General features: G+C 41.1%; 2 protein-coding genes across 7 annotated transcripts in view; one reads left to right on the forward strand and one right to left on the reverse strand.

The window, feature by feature from the left end:
* On the forward strand, positions 1-26472 carry LOC310680363 (beta-1,3-galactosyl-O-glycosyl-glycoprotein beta-1,6-N-acetylglucosaminyltransferase 7-like). 6 transcript variants are annotated; one of them, XR_014512731.1, is made up of 6 exons: positions 1-599; positions 5667-5830; positions 6248-6381; positions 7531-8569; positions 9585-10889; positions 11021-16025. XR_014512731.1 is itself a non-coding variant. In XM_083447005.1 (6 exons), exons 4-6 carry the CDS (start codon positions 7591-7593, stop codon positions 11393-11395), a joined length of 1305 nt encoding a protein of 434 aa, XP_083303131.1. In that variant the 5' UTR covers positions 214-599; positions 5667-5830; positions 6248-6381; positions 7531-7590; the 3' UTR covers positions 11396-16025. The 6 variants fall into 6 exon arrangements, 3 of the variants coding, with proteins under 3 accessions (XP_083303131.1, XP_083303133.1, XP_083303132.1); XR_014512732.1 differs by having other exon boundaries at positions 9585-10162; positions 11166-16025; XM_083447005.1 differs by having other exon boundaries at positions 214-599; positions 10067-10162; positions 11166-16025.
* Positions 1-27026, reverse strand: part of RTF2 (replication termination factor 2) — a 58879-nt gene that overhangs the window by 20023 nt on the left and 11830 nt on the right. The gene's annotated exons all lie outside the window — the stretch shown is intronic.

Consider the following 27026-nt stretch of genomic DNA (forward strand, 5'->3'; position numbering starts at 1 on the left):
GGAGGAAGGCACAAAGCCAGATTCCTCAGCCTGATTCATTATTTCTTCACTCCTCCCTGGTAGGCAAAAAATCCTTACACTCCTCTCACATGCCTGTCATCAAGTGGAAAGTTTCAGCAACCGGAGAGTTAAAAAAAGAAAAAGAAAAGCAAAAGATTTTTTTCACATTGTTCACTGTACTCTGCTAGCAGCCTAGAGGTTAAAGCCATACCAAGACTATTTATAATCAACAGCAATGCTTTATCTACAGATCTCATTTAAAAAGACTGGTTTCACTGCCTTAAAAGGCTGTCTGAACAACAACAACAACAACAAAATCCAGAAAAACAGAAGCTATTTTTAATTATGTCATCCAGAACATTATTGCTGCTGAATCCAAAAACACGGGACTTAAGTGGTTAAGGAAAACTAATCTTAAAATACAAACATTCCACGTTAATTATTAACTACTTTCATGTGATGGAAGGTCTCCACATGAGAAAGGGAAGGACCGCATGGGAAAGGGAAGTCTGAATCTGCCTGAAGGGCAATGGATCCTGAGAATTTTCTCTCTCATTTCTCAAATTTGGCTGCAAACAGTCTGCCTTTTCCAGCAGAGGGTGAGTTTATTATTTCTTAACTTTATGGTGTTTTTTTAAAAAAATTAAATTACAACCTGCTTCAAAATCAGGGTCACTTACAGCGCAATCCAATATTTGCTTACTCTTGAACTTAACAGGACTTACTTCTGAGTAGACATATATAGAATTTTACCGGGGGAGGGGGGTGGAGATTCACACCTGTCTATTACCCATTTATTTTCAGCCAAAGCATTTTCTTGAATAAATGTGCCAATCTCTTTCTTAGTAGGTATTGAGCTAAAACCAAACAACTAAAACTGGAGAACGGGCTCTTTTGGTTCACTTAAAAATCGAAATCCTTGTGAGTCAGCCAATTTCACCCCTACCATAAACAATCCCATGTCAGTCACCTCCTCTAACTCCTGAGATTAGCATTTTTGGAACACAATTTTAAACAGTTAATCCTTGTTTGCGAATAAACATGTTGAACAAGGCAAAACAGACTAACTATCTAGTGTTACATATACAGTATAGCGTTACAGCTGTTGGTTTCTAGTTGGCAGTAATATTTCACTGCAGTTTCTGATTTTAAAAAGAGAAAAGATTTCATCTGAAAAATGAAAGAAAGGGACAATAAAAGTGGCCATCACTTGTACTGGTTAAGTGTGTTCAGGTTCTGTTGAATTCCGAGAGCTCACCCACGGCTCCTATTCTTAAACATCTTTTAGGGAAGGAGAAGGTGGTGGTCTGTTTTGCTTACACTGCAGGAAGGAGCAATCAAACGATATGCCCCAGGGTTAGGCCATTCAGACCACCACATTACTGTTGCTTTTAACTCCCCCCACCCAACAAACTCCAGCCTGAATCTGGCAGCAAGTCTTCCTCTGTGGTGTGCGGCTCTCTCAAGCATGTGGTTTAATTTGTGGAGGAAACTGATGTGTGGAAGATACTGTCTTGGGACAGACAGCTAGACCCGATGCCCTTCTGGTCTATCCAAGCTTTATGATTTATGTTTTGTGGACAAGGCAGTTTATCTTATTCATGAAGCTATGGCTATGCTATGTGTTCTACAAAATATGCAGGATTTTTGAGCACTGGACATTAAAAGGTTGCTCACCCTGAGCTATTCCAGAACCATGGCGCAGTGTTAGTGCCACTTCGCATGGAGCAAACAGTATGAAATCTTCAGCACATGTCTTTTATTGTCTACACGGATGCTGGGAACTTGCCACAAGCCATGGTTTCTCAATGCACCTAACATGGGCTCAGATGAAATGATGAACTATGGTTTGGCAACTTAGGACCACATCTGTGGGCATGTGATATGGGGTGGAAAATTTCCTGGGGGGAAATTCGTGTTTTATTTTTCTGTGGACAAATAATCAGTTTTGTATGTTCACTAGTAACAATGAATAGGTACCTAACTGCAAATAAAATAGGAGGAACTGTGGCAGTTTCCAAGTTGTAATTAATGCTTTTCAAGTGATTATTTCTAGCAAGTATGTGAGTCTGCGCATCAACCACAATTCTTTGGGTTCCTAATTTTGTGTCAACAGTTTTCAATACCTTTACTTTTTTCTTAAATGCAAACAACACAAGTAAGTACATGCTGCTATCTTTAAAAGTTTACAAGTATTCCAGTAAAAATTTCTACATACTAGAACATTTGAACCACATTAAGTGCTCCCAAACTATGATTTGCAAATGCAAACTTAAAATTTTATTTTATTTTATTTATTGCAAACTGATTTGGAGGTGAGGTACTATCATAATTTGACATAACACTGGCCAAAGATGGTTTTGTGTTTTTGTGTTGTTGTTTTAAAAAAAACCTATTGAAATGGGAGCCCCTGTGTGAGAGACTATGCACCAAACCATGGTTTGGCATTATGTCTGAACTGAGCCACTGTGTACATGCTGTGAACTATAGGCAAGAAAAGGCAAGTGACAATCTACACATGAAATTTCACACAATGTATTTAGGGAAAACGCAATGTGAGAACTAATCCCGAGACTCATAATGCATACTTTAAGAAGCAGAAAAGGAAATCTGGATATGGTGAAGATCTATCATTGACAGAGCTACAGATTGTATGAGTCTCACAACAGCTTCCATCTAGCACAGTAGTGTTTACAAAAACAGTAGCTCTTCAAAAACAGTTGAAGTAGTTATCTGAAACCCTAAAGTGAAGGCACTGATGAATGAACCAGTGACTGACAGCATACAGTGCACAGACTTGACCACTGAGCTTTGGCCCCCTCCTCATTAAACATTAATACACACATCACCATTACAAAATAACTTTTCTCAAGCTTGCAGCAGTTAGTAAGAAAGGAATGGCTGTACTTTACTCAGGGTCTGTAAAGGTTTACTTCCAAGTACCTCTATCTGCTTCAATCCCGTCAGCAGCTCTGTTGTGCCTTTGCGGCACAAACTGAACACAGGTGTCGTTCTATTATCCTATGAGATTCGGCCCACGAATCCCTCTAAATAGCTAATAAGGAAAAGGAAGTCTCAAAATATGCTTCAATTGTATACTCAAATGTTATATATAAAAAAAGGAAAATGCTCTTTGATTGTAGTGAAGTTTCTACAACATGATAATCAGAGATTGAAAAACAGAGTAAAGATGGTGGATATTGCAAAACTCTAGGTCAGGGGCGTCCAACAGGTCGATCACGATCTACCAGTCAATCACGGGGTGTCTCTGGTCGATCCTGGATGTTCTTGGGACACCGATGGCCTCCCCAAAAGAAAAGCTCAGCAACTTTGGCTCATCCTCCCCCCAAATAGCTCAACAACTTTGATGGGTAGATCACTGCCAGTTTTTTTTTATAGTGGGAGTAGATCACAGTCTCTTGGAAGTTGGACGTGCCTGCTCTAGGTGAAATCTGATAGATAATCCCTCCACCACCTTACATCTATTGTTGGTGAAATGTTGTCTCTATTTTTCAAGGGGTGCTTATGATTTCAGGGATACCTTTAATTTTGTATGCATTGTTTCATTAAGTTTCTAGAAGTTAAATAACTATCCAGAGCCATCCTGTTTCTGTTGCCCCTCCTCTTTGGATCCAGCACAGGAATCATCCTCTTTATCAATTAGACGGTTTAAAATTCTGTGTTAACTGTGTTAAGAGCATTACAGCAAAAACAAGAGCTTCCTTTGTATACATAAAGATTTATGCAACTAAGTTATACTCAGAGTATTTGTGCAATGATTTCAGAGGGTCTAGTCTGAATAGCACTTTTATAAGCCTAACACATTTATTATGATATTAGCTTGCATGGACTTCTGTCTGTGGTGGTCCATGAAAGCTACGTTGTAATAAATTTGGTGCACTTTAAGGTGCACTGAAATCACTTGTAAAGAAAAACTAAATGGCATTATTAATTGCCTTTATATCCTCCCTAAAGAGTCCAGGGTGGCAAACGCACAAGCGACAAAACAACTAAAATATCTAAAAACAATTGCAATACTAGAAAAGGTCTCTACTAAAAAGACTTGTCGAAAGAGGAGAGTCTTCTGTAGGTACTGAAAAGATAACAGTGAGGGCACCTAATATTTAACCGGAGGGAATTCCCAAAGGGTTGGTACCACCATACTAAAGGCCTGATTCCTATATTGTGTGGAGACCACCTGATAAGATGGTACCTGCAGGAAGCCTTTACCTGCAATGATCAACGACTGGATATATAATGGGTGTGAGACAATCAGGAAAAGCCACTCAAAGAGGAACATAAAAAGAAGGAGGAGCTTATGAGGAGGGCCAGGAAAACTATGGCAGGATACACAATGTCAAACCATGGCAGCCTCAGAAAACTGTCACAACATGCAGCCTCAGAAAAAAATTCTAGTGCAAATGCACGTCAACCCAAACGTACTAACACTAAAGCATCAGTGCTGCTAGGGCCGTTTCCTCTTTTGCTTCATTCTGAATTGCTGATGAAATATTATTAGGACAATGTTGCTTTCCTAGCATGTCTACTCAAAAGAACAAAACCTTAACTTTGAAATATCTGCAGAACAGAGACACCGGCAGGTGGAGAAGAGTCTTCAGCAATCTGTTTTTGATGCTGTTGCTCGGGCAGTAATACTTTGTGTTCGAAACAGTGGCATGGCAAGCAGGGAAGAACAATACAATACAATATTTTTATTGTCATTGTCCCACAATGAAATTGAAAAATCTACATAAGACATTCAAAACCCCCTAAAACCTCTGAAACCCCGTTTTAAAATGCAATATACTCCTAGAGAGACTCCTTATACTGCGTTTAACATCCCTCTTTCCATCTGTGAAATGCTGTAGCGTGATGTCCTGGTGACACTTCCTGTCAAACGTGTCTGGAGTCACATTTTGTGTGTCCTGCCACAGCTTGACCTTGAATACAGCCGCTGCTGGCTCTCCTCCTACCTAGCCTCTTAGAGCAGGGAAATGTCAGTTCCAAATGCAAGTGGCTTCAGTCTGTCTCGGTAGGCAGGGTGGATCTTAAGGATGCAAATTTCTTTCCAGTGATGTTTACATGTGCAGAGGCTTTTAAAGCCTTTAGTGAACTGTAGGGACTTGCTGACCCCCAACGCTCTGCTCACGCACTTCCCGGTGGCAGTGTTGTTACAACATCAGCCGTAGGTCTGCCTAATCCAGAGCAATTTTCAGCTCCCTTTTTTAAAAAATTGCTCATGCACCGTAGCACAGCCTTTCTGGCTTTGTGGCACAGCCAGAGCTTCCCTACTGTAACACCCCTTAAACACACTCGTAACCCTCACAACAGGGTACATAATGTCCATTATGCTAATCTATTCTTGGCTCTGTTAGTCACTTGGCAGCAGACTGCAATCGCAGAGCAAGCGTGATTCTGTTTTGCTGAGAAAACTTTGCGCCCACCTTTCAAAGGCTCCCTCCTCCCCCTTCTCCCTCCCCCTTCCTCACATCATCCAGAACCTGATGCGAGAACTGAACCTTTGCAGATTCAGCGGACGCATGAGGCTTGCATTAAGAATACGCCGGACTGCTTCCATGTGCATGTTTACACAGTAAGCCAATCCCCTCTGAGCCTCCAAGCAAACGCTATTCTGCTGGGACTACTATTCCTGATGTTTTCCTTAGGCCCGCACAGGCAGCACCGCAGAAGAGCAGTGTGACTAAGGCAGAGACAGGAGTAAGCAGCAAAATGGATGCATCTTCCATCTAGCACTACACAGAAAGGATTTCATCAGCACAATGAATCGGGGGAAAGGACACTCTTCTGACTTGAAGACCAGGATAGACGGGTAAGGGAAACGAGCTGCATTTCTTCTGCGAGTGCCTTCAGAATGTGTTTCGTTTTTGTTTTGCATGTTGTCCCTTGAAAGCTTGCAGTCAGAATATGTATGCAGGTTGAGATTAAAACTAAAGCTTAGATATTACCAAAAAAAAGCCAACACAACACCAGCTAAATAAAAAAATATAATCTAAAGATTTTGCTGTGCTGGCTGTTGATCAGATAGGAGGAACTCAAATTATCATCAGTGCTGGACAAAACAGCAACCACATGATATTTTTGATTCCACATATTGGCATTATTTCTACTGAATAAAGTTTTCAAACCTGAAAAAACATGGTGAAATCCATACTGCCTGACCACCTATTTAGGGTCACAAAGCATTTCAATGGACTGCTCCTTCTGCTAAATATTTTTTCCCCTCTAGTACTGCATATATCCAGCATCTAAGAGTTCAAGGACAGAGACTTGACTTCTGAGCTGCAAGAAAACAGACCACTGTGCTGAGAGGCATAGGATGTGACAACGAAGTCAAGTTTGTGTAAGACCACATTCAGAAAGGTAAACATGTGAAATAGTAAACAATTTTGCTGAAATAGGTCTGGAAGCATCAAACTTACATAGTACAGCAAGGCAAAACAATGTTGCTACGGTTAGAATGTTTTACCTAGGAGAACACTGAAGTGTGTTAAACACTTTCATTTTATAAAATGCATTCAATAATAAAAGTGTTTTAATTTAAACTTTGTTACAACAGTGGCAACAGTGTGGCCTTTTCTGCAGTGACAAATTGCTGTAAAAGTGGTAATGTATTGGTTGTATTACTAGAACAGAAGATCCCTACTCTTCTTGGAGAAAAACCCATTTAAGTAAAGGGATAGTGAATCATACATATCAGGCACATCCAACTTTCAAGAGACTGCGATCTACTCCCAGTATAAAAAAACCTGGCAGTGATATACCCATTGTTATTGCCAAGGGTTTTCGAGCTTTTTGGGGTACTAACCAAAGTTGTTGAGCTTTTTTGGGGGGGTTAATTAGTCCCGCGATCGACCAGGAACACCCCTGCGATCGAAGGGTTGGACATGTCTGATATATATGATAGCATGCATGCTAAAAATCACTGCCAGGATCCAGACAATTGTTCATCTAGACCCACATAAGCAACAGGACTTTGCATTGTGTCTCTCAAGCCAGCAACTATGCTCCCGCCCCTCAAAATACTGAACGGTAAACCCAGGGAAGTTGCAAAAGCAATTGCACAAAGGGCAGGCGGGGAGGGGGTGTGGATACAAAAAAATAATAATTAACAAATTAAAAGAGCTAGATGCAACTAAATAGCTCTTTGGATCCTGGTTTTAAAAGATTAGACATTGCATTTTTTCTCAGAATTAAACCCTGTCTTCACCCTTCCAGGAACAAGGTATATTCAGCCTAAAGAAACTGCAGAATTGCTGAGCTGATATCAATAGAATGGACTTGATAAAAACCACACCTGCCACCATCATGTCTGGTTTTACCAGGAACAAAAACTGAAAATTGCTTCAACAAAAACCTACAGCCAACTGCAGAAGCTTAAGCCACAATTAAGCCTGTCTTTCAGGAAACAAAATTTTCACCACAAGTTCAATCCTGGTTGCCTCTAACAGAATGAACACATCACCAGGGCGAAGGTAACGAAACACTAATTTTCCTTTCTCCCCCTCACAGGTACAACTGAACGCTGTTTCACTGAACAATGGTAAGAACAAAACAACTGGAGTGCAAAAGATGAACCTACTTGAGACAGCAAAATCAGGCTTTTTTATATGCATCGTGGGTTGCATTATCATCTGTGCTTTCGTCTACGTAAGGAATACAATCCCCAAGGAAGGCGATGAGCAAAAATTCCTCCCAGAATTAGCAGAGTGTGGCGATTACCCCGATGAGCTTTGCTCGGCCCTCTTTGATGGGAAAGATGCTGCTCCTCAAATTGGCCACTTGTGCCAGCAGGTTATCCGCAGGCAAGAAATGTCTACCTGCATACAGACGCCTTGCAACTGCTCGACACTTCAGAAGAGACTCCACTTCATTACAAGTCCTCTGTCAGAAGAAGAAGGCAACTTCTCCTTCGCGTACATCATCACCATTCACAAGGAGCTGGACATGTTTATAAAATTACTCAGAGCCATTTATGTGCCTCAGAATGTTTACTGTATACACATTGACAAAAAATCATCAAAGGATTACAAGTCGGCTGTGCAAACCCTGGTTAACTGCTTTGAAAATATTTTTATCGCTTCGAGGACAGAGAATGTTGTCTATGCAGGATTTTCCAGATTACAAGCTGATATCAACTGTATGAAGGACTTGATTCATTCAAAAAATCAATGGAATTATGTTATTAATCTTTGTGGCCAGGATTATCCCATCAAAACTAATAAGGAACTTATGCAGTACATCAAAAGCAAATGGAATGGTAAAAATATGACCCCAGGAATTGTTCAACCGCCTCATATGAAATACCGGACACATGTGAGTTACAAAGAATATGTGCATTCAGAAAAATCTTATGTGTATCCCACGAAGAATGTGAAAAGTGAACCTCCCCATAATTTGACTATTTATTTTGGGGGTGCCTACTATGTACTCACAAGAGAATTTGTAGAGTTTATACTGACTGATACACGTGCAAGAGATTTGCTTGAATGGTCAAGGGATACCTATAGTCCGGATGAGCACTACTGGGTCACCCTCAACCGCCTACCAGGTAAGCAGCTATTTATACTGAACACTGTTTCCAAGTCTTGAATATTCAAATCCAGGAGCCAGTGAGTTCAGCTTCCCTAAGCTACTTCCCCATCATTTGACCCTTTCAGTATTGAGCAAATATTAAACCAACAGTTTTCAACACTGAAATGTGATGTCAACTTGCCAGGTACGAAATGAAAAAAAAAAAATCTGGATTTTTAAGGGGCTTTTCCTGACTCCACCCAACCCATTCGTTGTTGTTCTTGTGTTTTTTGTTTTTATAAAAAACTATAGGCAGGAAAAGCAGATTTTTTTTTCAATCCTTAGGTCCTATCTGAATGTATATTTTAAAAAAAGAAACCAGGCCTCTTCTACCTTTAAACAGAAAAACAACACCGTAAAACCACTCGGTATTGATATAGGGTCTACCAATTCCACAAACTGTTACAATACTAGGTGTTCTAGGCAATGTTTATAACAGGAATAAGGAGGAACTAGATCCAGATGATAGGCCAAGTTTCAGCACAATGGTGGCAGGCAACCAATTTTTTGCCCATGTGGTTTGAAAATAAATTCTATCTCCTAAAGGCTTATCAACTGAGTGTTGAGGCTTGCAAAGCACCACACCCAGCACTATGCAAGTACTGGGTGTCAGCTGACTGGTGGTGCCCATAAACCCTCTGTCAATCTAGTTGTATTCTTTACCTGCTACACATCTGGTGTCACATAGGCCAACGGGTGTAGAACGTATGGGCATGGCCTTTGACAAAACTGCTCACAGGCTAAATGGGGAGGCCCAAACCTTGGTTAAGTGGGACACCCCCTTTCTAGGTTGGTGGAATTGTCCCATATGAGGGTCTGCAGTCGTAGATTTAGAAGTATGAGCATGAGACTGGAGACTGGAATTAAAGGTCTCACTCATGCAAGCTCTCTCAACAGCATCTCCTATCTGCCTGCCAGGAATAGCAGAGTCAGTAGAATTCATTCTAGTAGTATCTACAGCCTTCTAAGCTCCCTTTCCTTCTTTTCCTTAGAGAGCTCCTGGCAGGCTGCTCCTTGCAAGCAATGGGGAATTATAAAGGGTGTTATGCCACAGTCCTATGCTGAAGCACTCTCCCTACATCAGGCACGATCACATCTTTCTGGAACATGTGGTGCTCTAATGGAGAATAATTGGCACCCCTGAGCCATGCAAGTTCATATTGGGCATCATTTTTCAGAGGCCTCTCCAGATGTTGGGACTTGCATCACTGAATTTTGACATAGCGATGAAGGACTCCTGCACTACCACCACCTTTCAGAACAAAACGCAGTGCTTTTCTAAAGAGAGCTATGATTGCTGAATATTTAGTGTATCTCATGGGATGAGGAAATATTGGAACTGCAAATAGAAGAGGAACCCCCAGTCCAGAAAAGCTCGGGATTGCTAGCCACCCCTTGGGAGTAACAATACTGAGAGGTGGCCTATGAATTCAAACAAAATAACAGCTAATGTTGCTTTCAATTTGGTTGTTAGATGCTCCAGGTGCAACACCAGATGCACAGTGGGAAGGAAACATACGTGCTATCAAGTGGAAAGATCAAGAAGGGAAAAGCCACAACGGTTGCAAAGGTAAATATAATAAACTGCACACAGCACACATCCCCTGGGACAGCCATCTGCCAAACACAAAGAAAGCACAACTTCCATGCATTTGGAAACCTGCAAGTTGAGCAGCAGACTCCCCACTGAGGAAATGGAGGCTGTACAGCAACAGAGCTGATAAAACTACAGCCGGTGAAGGGATGAGTTGCTTCTACTGGATAACTGTAACTCCTTTCCTGTAATTGGTTTCCAATACGTACCTCAATATTCATTCACAAAGCATTTTTTAAAAAGCAACATGCACTGACGTATGTAGGAACAGATATAATGGGCTGAGAATCCAGTAGCAATTTTACAGCAATGTGTTTATTTATATCCCCCAGCTTTCAGTGATGGCGCTCAGGGTAGCATACACGATCATCACCCCCTCAGTTTATCATCACAACTCACCTCAAGTGAGCTTCATGGCTGGGTGGGGATTTTAACCTGGGTCCCATTCCTAATCTGACAAACTAACCTTAATACAGTACCAAACTTATTTAGCTTGCCCCTAAGAAACACATGGTTTGTGAATAAGAAAAAGGGTTCATTTATTCCTTAAAGATCTGCATTAATTTTGAAACAGATCTGGATGCATTTATGATGGATACTGCACGTCTAAGAAGTCCCATCCTTTGTTGATCATGTTCAGAGAGATAGTATTTGTGCAGGATCAAAAGCAAATGTGGTTAAAAAAAAAAAAAGGAATCCTAGGGTTTAGTGCAGCCATAAGGCAAACTCGGCCCTCCAGATGTTTTGGCACTACAACTCCCATCATCCATAGCTAACAGGACCAGTGGTCAGGGATGATGGGAATTGTAGTCCCAAAACATCTGGAGGGCCGAGTTTGCCTATGCCTGGTTTAGTGGGACCTTGCTTAAACAACAGAGAACTGCCTTTCCCCACCTCTAATGTAAAATGTCCACCACATATTTCCCTTTCTGTGTTGCATGCAATCTGGGGTTGTCAATTTGCTATTTCACTTTTGCAGGCCATTATGTCAGAGACATTTGTGTGTATGGTCTTGGGGACTTAAAGTGGATCCATGAATCTCCCTACTTGTTCGCCAACAAATTTGAGCCGGCAACCTATCCACTTGTGATGGAATGCATGGAGAGGCATTATAGGCGTAAGGTACTCCAGCAGGCTGAAGTCCCACTGGAAGCACACTGGTATTTGCAAGAACATACATTTCAACGTGAAGCAGAACAACTGAAATAAGCATTGCAAATATTTGGAGGACAAAGAAGAACAAAAGAAAAAGAAGAGGAAAAAGTATACATTCCAAAGCACATATCAGTTATGGAATCTGTGCAATACAGTAGCATGTTCTATATCTGAGGGCGTAAAAACGGAAAGCATCTTTTAACAGAAAGAAGAGACAATGTGTTCTGAATCCAGTGACTTTACCAATACTGATTTCTCCAGACTACTATCACCATCCCGAAATAGGGCAGCAATGTGAATCAACACTGTGTTCAATTAAATATTCCTTTGATGAAAATCAAGGAACAAAAATTTTAAATGTTCAGCAGTATTTCAATACAAGCACCACCACCAGCGGTAGCTTCTGGAAGGCACACAGCAGGGACCTCCACAGCAGCAGAGGCTCTCCCTGACAAATTTGCACCCCATCCAGCAGCGCTGCTCAAGGGATTAGGACTGCCCTGAATTTGCCCCCACTCCTCAAAAAATCAAGTTGCACATTAACTAGAGAAGCAACCAGTACATATACAGTCTACCACCATCCTGCAACTAAGTGAAGAATCTGTGGTAAAAGCTGAAATTCAGTGCACCATATGCCTTGATTCAGACGGAAGGAAGAATTAAGCCCGTTTACTGAAAAGAAAGTGGCAGTGAAGGAACAGATGGCACTGAACAAAGACATTCAATTATTTCAATTGAATGCCAGACATTATATATGTTTTGAACTGAAAGTTTACAAGAAGGCTTACAGGGAGAAGGTAATTTTATAAACTATTAAATTAATTATTGCCTAAGATTTTGAAACCAAATTTAATTATAACTGTGTGATGGCTGCAAGTTTTCTAATGTCAGGTAAAAAAAAACCCCTGTACTAAATGCATGGATCTGTTTTTGTTTGCGTGTGTGCTTGTGGTTTTCAGGACAGAGATTTGTATCTGAATGCTTGTTGTTGTTTTAATTTAAGATGAACATGTTAGAACAGGGATGGTCAACAGAAGGCCCAAAGGTGAGATACAAGGCCCAAAGGTCACAAAACAATTTTTTTTTACTGTTAATAAAAGTGTGTGAAAAGTGACCTATTGTTTCACTTGTAAGAGAAAGGGAGATTATTTTTGAAGCACTGAAAAACAGTTTATTTCCACACTTTAATGTTTTACCTCTCTGAATTTTATATAATAAAATGCTCTAGCAATGCAGGTGGTGCATGTGCTCCATAACTGACTGCTCACAAGCCACTGAGTAAAGCCTTACCAGCTATGAACGAATCTCATCAAGTCATATTGTTGCAAAGGTTGTGTGCCATCCCCAGAACCTGCCGAGCAGCAGCGAGATTCTAGGGGGTTCTGGCTGCTTACCCAGGGTCATGTTTCCGCTGGGAATCAACACACAGCAGAGACTGTCATGTCTTTAATAAATATGGTTTATCAACGCATATTTACACCTGGCTCTACTTTGGAGAGAGGTCAGAGCAATACATCCCAAGAAGGAACTCCTCCCCACAGCAGTGCCGCATCTGATTCCAAGACATCTCTATGCCTCTGTGCCAGCCTGCCAAAGCACCCACACTGAGTTCTCCCTACTTCCTCCTCCTTGTTCCCCAAACACCTCTTGCCAAGCAATTCCTCCCCTTCTGCCTGTTTGCCAAGCCTAGTTTTAAAAGGTGACATTTTCCCTGTAACCCACACCCTTGCTCAGCGTAACCTTGGGAACCTCTGGATTTCTCTGTGATGAGCCATCAACACCTTTTGTCATGCTCATGGCCTCTATTCTGTGAACTGCCCTGAGATTTTTTAATGGAGGCGGTGTATAAATTTAACAGATAAAAATAAATAAATATCCGAGGTGAGACCCTGGCCTGGAAAGGAAGCTCAGCCTATATTTTTCCCCGCTGGCCCGGCATCTTCCCTTCAATACTCCAAATATTATCTACATTCCACCGCTTTACTAATTTCTAACATTCACTAATTCTAAATCTGTAACAATGTATTTCTAACTACCACCACCCGGCTTTCCCCCCTTCGGCCCACTGTTTAAGCATGCTTAACTCTGTGCTGGATATAGGCCTGTGTTCAAAAATTGTTAAATCCTCTGTCACCTGCAATCTCAAGTGTTGCAAGTCTATTCTGCCATCTCATTCCGCTGAAGCTAGCTGACTGCTAGCTTTATTGTCCTTATATTTTAAGCAGAAGATGAAAAGTTTGGAAATGAGCCTAAAAAGACATTATTTAACACAGAAGGCTCAGAAAAAAAGATTACTCAAACATTTTAACCCCATTATAGCTATAAGTGTTTCACAAAAACTTGCTTATAAGTGAAAAAAAATCCTATGATGAGGCCTGCTTTCACAGAGACAGGCTTCATTTTAGGTATGAACCAAGTCTTGTGTCAATGGAAGCAAACACTTGTCCCTTTTAGATCTACCTTCCTATCCACCTCAGCCCTAATTCAGACTTGCAAGCTGAACATGCAAATTATATTTATTGGGAACTGCTGAAAGCTGAACTGCAAAGCCGTTTTATACACATGGTGTAGGATGAGAGAAAGGAGCCAGATAATTTCTACTAACGCTGCACATGATCACTGCTGTAATGACGGGCAAAAAGGAATATATGCCAGAGAAACATTTTGCTTTCAGCCACTTAACAGAGTGCTCATAAACAGGATCTAGAAAAATAAAAAGCAGCCACAGGAAGGATGCGCCTCACCCAACATCTCTATGCAATCATAAAACACTGACTTTGGGAATAGAGCTTTTTGTTTGCAGGACTCCACTGCTAGTCCTAGTTTGCAGTGAAAACCCTTGTTCCCTGAAAGCTACAGAGCAAAGCCAACAGAGCCCAATTCCTACCTCTGCTCAACAAGCTGATAAGGTTGTTCGGTAGTTTTTCTCAGACATGCTCCCTTTCCCCTCACCATCCCAGAAACAACTGCTACATTCACCATAAGGATCCAGGTCAACGGCCTAGATTAGCTGTTAGTTACAACAGAACATATATATTCAGCAGCCAAAATAGCATAAAAGGGAAAGTGTCTTATGTTCTACCTCCACAAGGAAACCAGAGACCGAGAAATCCCATTACAGTGAATTCCAAGGTTTCTTAGAAGCATGCCATCATTTTGCGCTTTGACAAATGCTCCTTTCCAGTTGAACACGGAAGGCTTTAGGAGTTATGAATGCCTTCAGCTATGTATACAATAGCGAGGCTTGTTCCTCTTTTATAGGTAGAGAATCTAAGCCACAGAAAAGCAGACCGTAGCAACATACTGTTCTACTGGGTTTCTTTCACGGCTTCAAAAAGGTCTCACTGTTACCAGCCAGCTAGTGGGGGTGACACCAAGTCTACTGGGCAGCAGCCAAATGAAGGTCCCACCACCACAGTGAAAAAGTAGCCAGGCCTCCCTCCTACTGCTTTGACCAGCAGCTTAAGCAGAAAGTCATCAGAACAAGCCATTAAACATTTTCCCACAACCACGAGAATTTTCTTTAGCAGTGGAGTTTATTTTAAATAACCTCTAACCTCAGGACCAGTCATCTGCTCCGCTATTTATTTGGGAAACTAACCCCCATGTCCCTTGCTCTCTCAAGTATTTTTTTAAAAAGATAACATTAAAAAAAAAACCCACACACATCAGCATATGAATCTTATATGCTTCATATCTTGTAGAGAATCACTGACGTACCACACTTACTTCAAGGTGGGGGGTGGAATTGATATTTTGACTAGATTTAAGCTATAGAAACTGGCAGAAAGCTGTGACTGCAGGTGGGGATTTTTCTCACGCGCATCAGTAATTTGAAATTAGCTTTTTAAACAAACCACTGTAATGCTTCAGTTATGTTTCTCTTTTCAAAAGGGTGTTCAAGCAAGGGACCATAATGCTGACTTTCTTGTGGGAGCCAGCACTGGATGATAGATCATAGAACTGTAGAGTTGAAAGGGACCCCATGAGTCATCTAGCCCAACCCCCTGCAATGCAGGAATCTCAACATCTCAGATGACCACCCAACCTGCTTAAAAAGCTCCAAGGAAGGAGAGTCCACCACCTCTTGTGGGAGTCTGTTCCACTGTCGAACAGCTCCACAATGCTAAGTTTTAGAATCAAGGTCGAGAACAGAGAAAAATCAAAGGAAAGCCACTGAAACACTAGTTAGGACACTAGCAAAGTGTCCATCATTGTGATGGGCTGTATTTATTTTCTGGATTTAGTGACTGGATGTGTAATAATAAAAATAATAATAATAATTTATACCCCGCCCATCTGGCTGGGTTTCCCCAGCCAATCTGGGTGGCTTCCAACCAAGTATTAAAATATAGTGGTCTGTTAAACATTAAAAGCTTCCCTAAACAGGGCTGCCTTCAGATGTCTTCTAAAAGTCTGGTAGTTGTTCTTCTCTTTGACATCTGGTGGGAGGGCATTCCACAGGGCAGGTGCCACTACCGAGAAGGCCCTCTGCCTGGTTCCCTGTAACTTGGCTTCTCACAGTGAGCGAACCGCCAGAAGGCCCTCGGCGCTGGACCTCAGTGTCCAGGCAGAACGATGGGGGTGGAGACGCTCCTTCAGGTATACTGGACCGAGGCCGTTTAATGGTAATCTGGGGTAGGATCCCAGCTTTGCATGATTCCACCCCCTTATAAAAATGAATGCCTCTTCTGTAGGAAAGAACAAAGGAGCTGCAACTGAGAAGTAGTGAGTGAAATAACCAAGTAGTAAGTGGAGAAAGGTTACAGGCATAGGTGGAAAATTGAGTGGGACCTGTCCAATGTCAGGGGAAAGGGAGATCATTTCACCTTTATGTTTTCCCCAACAGTAGCCCCCAAACTTTATCAGTGGGAGCCACTAACTTATGTGGAAGAAGGCAACAGAGTGCTATGAAGGATCCCCCTACCAAGAGCTATTTAATGGTGGAAACCCATGTATGGATACATCCCTTCCAAAGGAACCAAGCACCAGAAACCCAGTGCAACTAAGATGCACATCAGTGAACCAGATATTGTACTGTACATACATATGATATTCAGCACCATTGGCAAGAATGTGGCAAGCAATAGGCCAGCAATTCCAATTACCTTTTGCCACTTTTTGTTGGTGCTATAGGGACTGTGAAACCCAGTTACAGAATAAAATAAGAAATGCAGCAAGGAATAAACACCTTCACCTTCCAATTACTGAGCCTTTTGAGCATATTGCCTTCATGAAGGCAACTGAGACAGCTAAAGAAACATAACATGAAAGCAAAGATTCTCATCCCAGCCACAAGAAACAGCAGCACTCACAACGGCTTCCAAGGAGATCATGTGACCCATGGCTATTACGGCCCTCTTGTTAAAATTCAAAAATTCTGTAAATTGTTATCTAAATCAAGAGAAACAAATGTGGATCCCAGTGGCATGCAAGTGTATGAATCAAAACCTCCCATTCACAAAAGTTTGATTTAAGAACTGATTTAAAAAATCAGAACAGACTACATTTAGCTTGGGCCAACTGCTCTGTTAAGAAGAGAATATACTTGAACAAAACACTGAACTTAATTACTTCCAAGTAGGCATGTATTGGACAGCACTGCTAGTGTTGTGAATATTTTTTTTAAAGAACAAATCTTTAATGAGATTTAAAATAGTTGATGTCATAAACGTGTGATCAGCTTTACTGTATGCACCTTATCGATTCAAGATGGACTACTATACAGAATGCAAGCAACTTATCATATCCATTGCTGTTTACTAGGGTTGTAATGTTCACTTAATTATCCTAGCTGCCTGTTACAGCAATATGATTATGTGAAAGGAAACAGCATGATGCATGGCAGCCAACAAATTAATTCCATTTATAACAAAAGACTTTGCACAATTTCTTTTTAAAGTCATAGCACGTATGTAATAGCTGTTATCACCAAGTTCAGTATATCTGTATAGAGATTCAAATATTGCACCATCTCAAATGAGGAAAAATTTCTTGTCTGAACGTCTTGTATTTGTTGTTGTTTTTTACCTAGGCATTTGGTTAAATGTGACATTTAAATTTTTGCCGTTGTTTTGCTGCTTGTCTACTTTGTGACAGAATTGTTAACTTGTTTATTGGACTTTTTTATATGATTTTGTAATTTTTGTGTGTATTATTTTTATTATTCTGTTCCCTACTCCGGGATTCAAAACACTCAATGAAGAGCAGGCTATAAATACTGTAAATAAATAATAAACAGAGAGAAACCTGTGCAAAAGTGTGCATTATGATAAGATGAAATGAATCTTCTTTTCAAAACAAAATGCTTAAGATTACATTCAAACCTCCTGCATAAGTCTTTGTGATTTCATTTCATTAGTTTTACCTGCAACTAATTAATTAAGTACATTTATTAATAGTATTTCTATTCCACCTTTTTCACCAAGGAGCTCAAGGTGGCAAACATGGTTGTCCCACTCTTCATTTGATCCCCACACCACCACTCTGGGCGTAGGTTAGGCTGAAAGGCAGTGACTGGCTCAAGGCTACCCAGTGGTCTCCCAGGTTCAACAATCTAACTACTACATCAGCAACAATAAATCCAAAGATGCTCACAGGTGAACTCTGCTCTGCAGAAGCCTTAACTGGGTCTTCATTTGTTTCCAATGTACATATCATTTTGTAACGCATTGATCTTTAGGCTGAAACTAAGCGAGACACTGGAAATAGTACAGAAGCAAACTACATATGGTTCCATCAGACGTGTTTTGTTTTCCTGCCTTGAAATAGTTAAGTGTGTTGCGCTTTCTCAATACACTAGCAGTTTACTAGCAGGTTCATAAACAAGTTACTTGGCTGGTGACCACTGGAAAGAAATGGCTTGCTTTGACTTTATATTCACAACAGCCTGGTGCACACATCACATTAAACCATCACATTAAATCATAGTTTATTTTAACTATGGTTCATTGCGACATGCAGACCAGGCCAATATGGGAATTGCTACGAAGTGGTTCCATCCCACATCGCAAAGAAAGTGTTTGCAAGTTGAAAAAACAGTTGGTTCTTCTCTCTCTTTCAAAATACTAATGGAGGGAGATGTTTCAACCATAGCCTAGTTACAGTGAGATAAAGGCCGTGTGTGTGTGTGTGTGTGTGTGTGTGTGTGTGTGTGTGTGTGTATTCAGCAAACTGGGGGGAGGGGGAAATGGAAAATTGTTAAGAGGGTGAGTCACTACATCCCTTCAGAGAGCCTAGCAACTGGTACAGCTTCTGAGCAAAGTACAATAATTAGATTAGATAGGACAAGCGCTGTCCTCATCCAGAGCTTCCTTCCTTCTACTGATACGCATCAATGCTACTCATGCTTCAGTTGTTTTTGTGAAAATGCATTTACAAAATGAATCCAAAGTCTGCCCCAGCCCTTGCCCTCAGCTTGCAGCCTAGCAACAGCATTCATGTTTGGTAAATCACAGTGAGGTAGTGGTGCAAATAAGCAACAGAATATGTAGTTACAACGAACCAATTTAATAAACTTCTGCTTCTCAAATTATTTTGATGTATCAATAGGAACACATTGATTTGGGTTTTGGACAGGCACTGCCAATGAGTTGTAGTGGCTATAGCTCAGCTTGGTGGGAGAGCACCTACTTTACATGGAGAAAGTTCAAGGTTCAATCATCAACAAGGTTCACTATAAGGCTGAGTGTATGGGGTGTTAGGGGAGGGGTACTACCTCTGCTGGGGGGCATGCTGTGCTCTTTCTGGGGTATCTTGTCCACCTTTGGTCCCCACCCTGCACTCAGCTCTCACCTGTGGCTCCTAGAAGCTGTCAGCATGTGACAGTGGCCACACCCTGGAAACGGCTTTAACTGGCTGGCTAAACCAGGTGAGGGTAGCTGATGAGCCTCAAACCCTCAGTGGTGAGTTAGTGGCTTGCCCTGTGTGCAAAGACAGGCTCTGGCAGATTGAGCAGATAAGACTAGTAGTGGATTCAACGATCCAGAAGGCAGTTTTTGCATGCGCTGTAGTAGATGGAAGTGAGGGATAGATGGGGCTCATCAACCTGGGAAGGTAGCCCATCTAGGAGAAGGAGAACTCTTATCCTAAACCTCTGCTGCCTTGCGGGGCATCTTTGGAAGAAGAAAAGGCTAAGGAGTATGGGTTGTATGTGGGGGGGGGGTTCACTCTGTTACTGTGTTCTGTTGCATGCCATATCGAGGACCAATCCATCAAAAGGTGGGTGCAAGCCTTCAAAATATAAATAATTACAATGTACAAGAACTGGAGCAGTCATTGAGGCTGAGGTGGTACCTGCAAAGATCTCATACGTGATAAAATGTTGTTCAACCACATCAAGAACGCGACCCAGCTGCCTGAAGGTGATGAAGGAAAAAAGCATTCCAACAGGCAGTTCTGGTAAAGCAGGCTTAATGCAGGTGATGGCTGCAGGCAATTTTTAGGGGCTGGAAAGAGGCCTTGAAGCTCCAGTAAGAATGCCAGAACACCCAGCATCCAATGTGACATGGACTCCATGTCAGTGTTTGTAAAAAGCAAAAAAAAGAAGGAAAGGGTTCTGACCTCCCTTTATCTCCTTGTCAGTCTCCTTGTCGGCACAAAAAGAGTCCACGAGAATATCCTTGCAGAGTTTTATTCTTAAAAAGTCCTTGTGCAAAACACGACTGAATAACTATACACACCAGCACCAACCAACCAACCCAAACACCAGCCTCAGCCCAAACTAACATTTCTCACTATATATATACAACCTGCTGCAAGCCGCTGAGTCATGCTGACCCAGCTTTATTCGCATTAAAGAAACAGCGGCCATTTTAGCCATGACACTCCAGAGCTATGGCCCTAACATTGGGAATGATTGGGTTCAAAAGGCACAGCAACAACTGGATGGGGAATCTTAATCTTATGAGGTTGTAGTGATGAACACCAGCATGCCATTAAGGATGATGCATGGAACCCAGGACTGCAGAATAGAAGAGCAGGGTGTTCCTCATGCAATAGGAGAGAGAGAGAGAGAGAGAGAGAGAGAGAGAGAGAATATAAAGAAAGAATGTGGATACTAACATTTAGCTGCTGAAACTATTCATCCTTTGTGAGAAAGGTAATCTTTTCCACAATATTTCTGAAAGCTACTTTATACCAACAGACTAGTCATCCATGTAACCCAGTATTATCTATGCTGACTATTAGTGGCTCTTTGTTTTTTTCAGTCTTGTTGCCAGATATCCTTTTAAGCTAGACATGTTGAGGATAGAGCACAAGACCTTCTGCATACAAAACATCTTCAACCATTAAGCTATCGCTCTTCCCCATCATACCATTCACAACTATCTCACACACAAGCATTTTTAAAATACAATTCTACCATACAAACAGGAGACTAGAAAGGAGAATAAGGCTTCTGAAAACCATGGCAGCAAAGAAGAATCTGTTTGAAATGGTTTATCCCACCACTGTCTTATTCATCCCTGCTTAATACTGCAATCTCCCCTTTGTTCTTCAACACTGTCCTTGCAATTTCAACCTGCTTTTGTAAAAAAAAATTCTCCAAATTAAAATACCTTGGTTCTTTGAAATCTGCATTTGCAGTTGTCTAAAACAAATGAGCAACAGATCAGGAAAAAGAGAGAAGGGAGGAAGGAAAAGAAGATCAGATGTCCTTGATATGGTATCTTTTGGGCATACTACACATCTTCACACAAAATTCCCATAGCTATTCATCTCAGAGGTAGACAACTTGGTTGTCCTCCAGATCTGTTAGACTACAACTGTCGTCATTCCTGACCACTGGTCCTGCTAGCTAGGGCTAATTGAAGTTGGAGTCCACAACATCTGGAGCCCAAAACATTGGCCACCCCTCATCTATACCTACACACGTTTCTAAAGTATCACAACTTCCTGGTTGTCACAGCTCCAGGCTTCTGCACACTTCTGTGAGAGTTCTAAAGAACCCAGAACATACCTCCAAATAAGTGTGTATATGATCAGATTGCAGCCTGGACAAGAATTCTGTGGCAATGCTCTTTATTATTTATATTTTAACATCATGGAACCCAATGTAGTGTACACATGGTTCTCAGGCAGCTGGCTAGACAGGCACTGGCTAGACCCAGAGCTGCTTGCTCCAATGAAGTGGTATTCTCATGTGCCTTCAGACTGTTCCCCATCTTTGTACACCCAGATGGAGAGCTGTATTTTGGAACTCACTACAGCCAGAGACTATGTAGGGATTCTGTTTGTTGTTAAAAAGAAAGCCATCAAATTCAATCCATGAACTATTATCCTGCTCCTGAAATAATGCTTAAAATCTTTCAGTTTATTTCTCAGCAAGAAGAGGACAACGGGTGCAGAACAGCTATCTGAACAAATAAAAGCTAGGTAACATGGACCTTCCTTCTCCTATTCAAGACAGGGCACATTTTTGCCTTCACAGAAATCTTTATGTCATCCACCACTTCTCACAGCACTGTAGACTTAGTGACATTTTGAAAAATGCTTATTACTCTGCACAACAAGCAGCTATAGGTACAGAATCCCTTCAGGCTATCCTGGGAACACTCACCTCAAGGGACTTTTTTCTGCATTATGCACTTTCCATGAATTTATAATTTCCATGGGACTGCACACTCACTGCTCCCATAAGCTGGATCTGCCATTGTACATTATAAATCATTATAAATCATCATTATAAATCACATGTCAACAGTCCCAGCTGTAATGCTGTTAAGATTGCTTGTTATTTAGCCTGGGCCTTACTACATTTTGTTAAAGTGCTTAATAAGAAACTCAGAATAAACAGAATTTCTAAGGAAGAAGCTTGTTTCACTATGGGCAGATAATAATATATACTAATATATAGCCAACCAAGACAAAAGCTCATGATTGAGTGAACTGGCTGCCTAGCAAAAGACTTATCTTCCAAGGCATGCATTAAGCATGCATAGGATTGTTGGCAAGAATATCATCCAATTAAAGTTAATTGATCATGTCAGTCTTAATAAATTAATCTATCCATTAAATCCACAAAACTCTGTAGATATATAAAGATTATTTTTAAGTGAAAAAATATATGTTGTGGTACATTGTTCCCATCCCAAAAAATAAACCCCAATTAAGGATTGTTCTGTTATTTTGCTTAAGCTAATCAAGAAAAGGTCATGATCTTATCTATAACAGATTCTCACCAACCCACACACTATCCCAATCATTTGAAATCATCTGCTCTAGCTCTGACAGCTGAAGTTTCACCCCCCCACACACACACTTTGAAGTTAGTCTTCTTAGCCATAAAGATAGAAATTTGCTTTAAAAAAGAAAAAGTGGAGATTCTCAGGATGCCAATTTTCACATCATGCCCTGCTCAGATTCTACACTTGGATAGAATCATGGAATGCAAACAGCACTATATTCAGATTTAGGATTTCAAATTATAACTGGAATTGGATGGGATCAAAAAGCCATCCAATAATACACCTACACAAAACCCACTGAGGCAGGACCATTTATCGTTCAGGGCTCTGCCACAGACTACTTTGTTTACACAATCCAGTCTACATGGGGAGCATAGCTCAGTTGGTAAAGCATGAGCCTTAATCTCAATGTCATGGGTTCAAGCCCTACGTTGGGCAAAGGATTCTTGCATTGCAGGGGGTTGGACTAGATGACCCTTGTGGTCCCTTCCAGTTTTATGAGTCTATGATTATTTCTATGAAGAAAACAGGCACTCCAGAGAAAAACAATTGCAAAACAAAAGCTCTGCAGGGTGAAGGTGATTATTAGATCCCTTCTCAGATTTCTTCTGATTTCTAAATTTTCAGAGAACTTTAAAAAAATATATATAATTTGTCTCTTCATAGTATGAATGACTTACATTTCTCTAAATGCTGAAATATTCTATATGTTGCTTATGCAGAGCTCTTTGGGCTGTCCACCGCTCCTATATTTACACTGCATCCACAAAAAGAGCCCTGGCACTACAGAGCTGACAACAGCACAGTTTAGCCCCTGTCATCAACCAGGAAATTCAGGACCACTGGGAGGTTGTGTCCCTTGCCTCCTAGAAATAGCATCTTGGCAAACGGGAGACCAACATGGTCCCATTCACAAATCAAAGGAGGAGCTGTTGTCCCCCACCCCACCCCCGTTCCTTGTCTGAAATAACATTTGGCATGAACTGCCATTTGCCTAGGAATGAAGAAAACGGAAGGACATTCTGGCACCTTTCTATCAACTAATGAAAAAAGGAACATCAATTTGTTTTTCAAGGGGAAGGTCACCCTGGCCCAAACTGGATAAAAATGCTCACCACTTTGATCTGGCCCCAAAGAACTTTTCTCTCCACTCACTCTCCCTAGCATGCTTTGCCTTTTTAGTTTATACATCTGGTGGCAGGACCTTGTTTCTCTCTCTCAATATGAGCTGCTTTGGGAGACAATACCTGTTTTTAAAAATGGAGAAAACTACAACTTGAATGAGCATTGTTCATTAAGATCTACATTGTGGGGCGATGATTGCCTATTATAGTGTTGCTAAGAGTTTCCTGCCAAAGAAGCCTTGTGTTGCAGAACATTCTGGGAAGTGCTCAGTGATACACACTCCATTCACAGGGCAGTAGCAAGACTTGTTGGATCGCATTGTCACTTCACATAAACAGGGCATGCCCTAAGGCTGCACATTTTAAGGTATGACTGATAGCAGTGAGCAAGCCGTCATGTGGAAAAACCTCTTTCCACTCTTAATTCTTGTTAAGATTCTGAGAAACCCCAGGATTTCTTAGGAAATAGTGTGAAACTCCCTGGGTTATAGACCTAATATTCCGACTAACCTTTAGAATACAGGTTTAGACAGCTTCAAAAATACTACCAACTTTTTTAGCCAATGCTGTAGATCAGGCGAGGGAAGACTCTTGTCCTCCAGGTATTACTAAACTACAACTCCCATCCGTACTTGCTGTTGGGAGTTGTAGCAACTTTTGGATAGTCCCTACCATCCAGGTGATGGAGATTCTATAAAGGAAAAGTCACGGGACATGAAGTACCGAAACGACACAAGCTGGGTCAAGTGACTTAATCTAAGAGGGGAATGGAGTGCTGAGTGATCACAACAATGAACTTTAATCTAAATCCTGGTGTGTGCAAAGGAGGCAATGAATAAAACAAGAACACTTAATTATCCTCTGTTGTATTAAGTAATGAAGTCTGTGGTGGAGCTTATGATCCACAGTCACAACACCCACACTTAGCTGTCAAAAAAAGCCCATTTGTAGCTAGAATGTTGAGGGCAACGCAAAGGGTTGATGCACATAAGTTACATATGCCATATCAAAGAAATGTAGAATACTATATGTGTTATTATTATTTCTTGCTTTGAACAAGTCTGTGTTGGGTCTAGGTTACCTCTCAGCATATACTTAAAGGAGGAGGAACACCTGGGGAATAAAGCTAATTGCTGCTTTAAATAAAAAACAAAACATTAACTACCAGAAACTTAGCAACCAACTCTCTTTGGCCTCATTTGTTATACCTCATCTTGCTTCTGTGGGTAATCTGTGGTCTGTTTTCAGTTTTAACAATAGAGCAGAAGAAACCAAGAAGGAATTTCAGATACTTTGGTGTATTGATGTCTGAATATGATACTGCTGTCCACATTCTTTTGGACCAAATGTGCAGGTTGTTCTTTAAGGCCAATCAGGGGTGCGGGAACTACAAATATTAAAGCCTTGAAAACAAAGGTACTGTATTTATTTGAAAATAAGAACTGGTTTTCAGTTGTTTCAAACAAGTATCACTGGGATATAGAATTTAAGTACAAATATGTTTATTAGGACTCTATGTTTTGATTCACGGTGCAGCCCTAAACACAATTGACAGGCAATTATTTCGGAATATTATCACTGCTATATTATCACTGTGACTACTGAAGGTCAAGCAGTTTGTGGATTAGCACTTAACTTTCTACAACATTCCTTAATTGTTCTTTTATTTCTGTGTCATCTATGGCAGTGTTTTCAGAGAAGATTGGCACATGAAATTGAGGAGACTCATTCATCCAACTATGACATGACTAGGCTTCTTGGATTGCTTTCAAAATTTAAGCCTCTACATTTAAGCAAAAATTCATTCTAATCATGTCTATTTACAAGGAGCAAACACGTGCACAACACCTCCTTGATTATACACTTATGAGAAACCAAAACTATCATTGCAATGAAATGTCAGAAACAACGTGAAGGATGCTATTATATACAAAACTTGGCTGCACAGGGCAGGACAGATTATTAGCAAACACTGGATTAAAAATGTACTGGTTTAAAAGGCCATAACTGTTGGACAGTAATACAGACAGACAAACCCACCATTGCATTAAACCTTACCATTTGAACCTAAATATGGGACAATTACTCTTAAGCCTGATTGACAACACTCCTGTATCCCTCAGGACCATGTTGATGCCCTCCCATTGCAGTTCCCATTTCCCAGTAGGTCTGTGATCAGGAGACCACGAAATCCAGTTGTGTGCAGACAACAGCAATACCTGCTAGCCCCAATGCTCAATAAGTCTGTCACAGTCTATCCTGTGGCCGGAGCTGTAGAAACTATTCTAATCAGTTTTGGTGGTGGTAGGGAATCCTACAGAGCAACTACACAGTGTAACCTCCTGACCTCCAGTTTGTCTAGCAGCATGTTTCTAGCCATCTGCCGGGACAAGGGGAGAGAGAGGTGGCTATGCCAGTCCACCTGGGACAGCGGTGGTTCAGATACTTCATTTTGGCCAGTTTCTGCAAGCTTTTCGACAGGTAGGACTAAGCACAGCATCACAAAAAGGCTCCAGTGGACAGGACGGCTGCCTCAACCTGCCTCACTGGCCTGCCTGGAAAAGGTTTAGAGGCACTGAGCAAAGCAGGAAGATATGAAGCATGCCAAAGTATTCGATTACACTGGAATTCCCTACTTTACATCATGATTCACTGCTTACTGTAAGCTGCTGAAAGAAAAGCTGAGTTTTTAAGAGTTTCTTAAAATAAAAAAACAAACCAACCTAAAGCCAATTATATGCTGCTGCTAACTTCCATGAGGTTATACTGGCTTCAATTCAACCTTCTCAGCTCAGCAAGGTCATAGACGGGCCTGGAAGTATACACTTGGAAACTTTTTGGCACAGAAGTCTATGAGAGCTTGACTCCATGAGGGCTTCTTTCTTCGTTCTTCTTAGCCGAGTAAGTAAGTAAGTAAGTAAGTAAGATTGTCTTCCATAAACACAGTTTTAACAATGAGTCCTTAAGTGACTGTGGAGGCCAATTCTGGAACCACATATCATTCCACAGTGGGGACATTGGTTTCCGGGCAGGAGTTGATCACAGTGTGGATCTGCCAAGCGTGCCCTCCTCTTATCACGTTTCTCCCTTGCATCCTGAGTTTGAGTGTCTTCAAAGCCCATGATGCCTTTGGTAAAAGCTGTTCTCCACTGATCAGAAAGAAAATGGCCTGGACTAGACCTTCAGAAATCTAGATCCCTGAGGTTGAGTTGATACTACCATGCTATTCCTCAGCACAAAAGGACTTATCATTCCCATATCATTTGAAGGTTATATTATGACCTCCTTAATGCTATTTGTTCTTTTGCCTTATCTTCTCCTACTTCATGGAGGTACAGTAAGTTACAAAAGGAACTAGGAGATAATCATTAT

Source organism: Podarcis tiliguerta, assembly GCF_965153285.1.
Source record: "Podarcis tiliguerta genome assembly, chromosome: 6".
NCBI classification, from domain to species: Eukaryota; Metazoa; Chordata; class Lepidosauria; order Squamata; family Lacertidae; genus Podarcis; species Podarcis tiliguerta.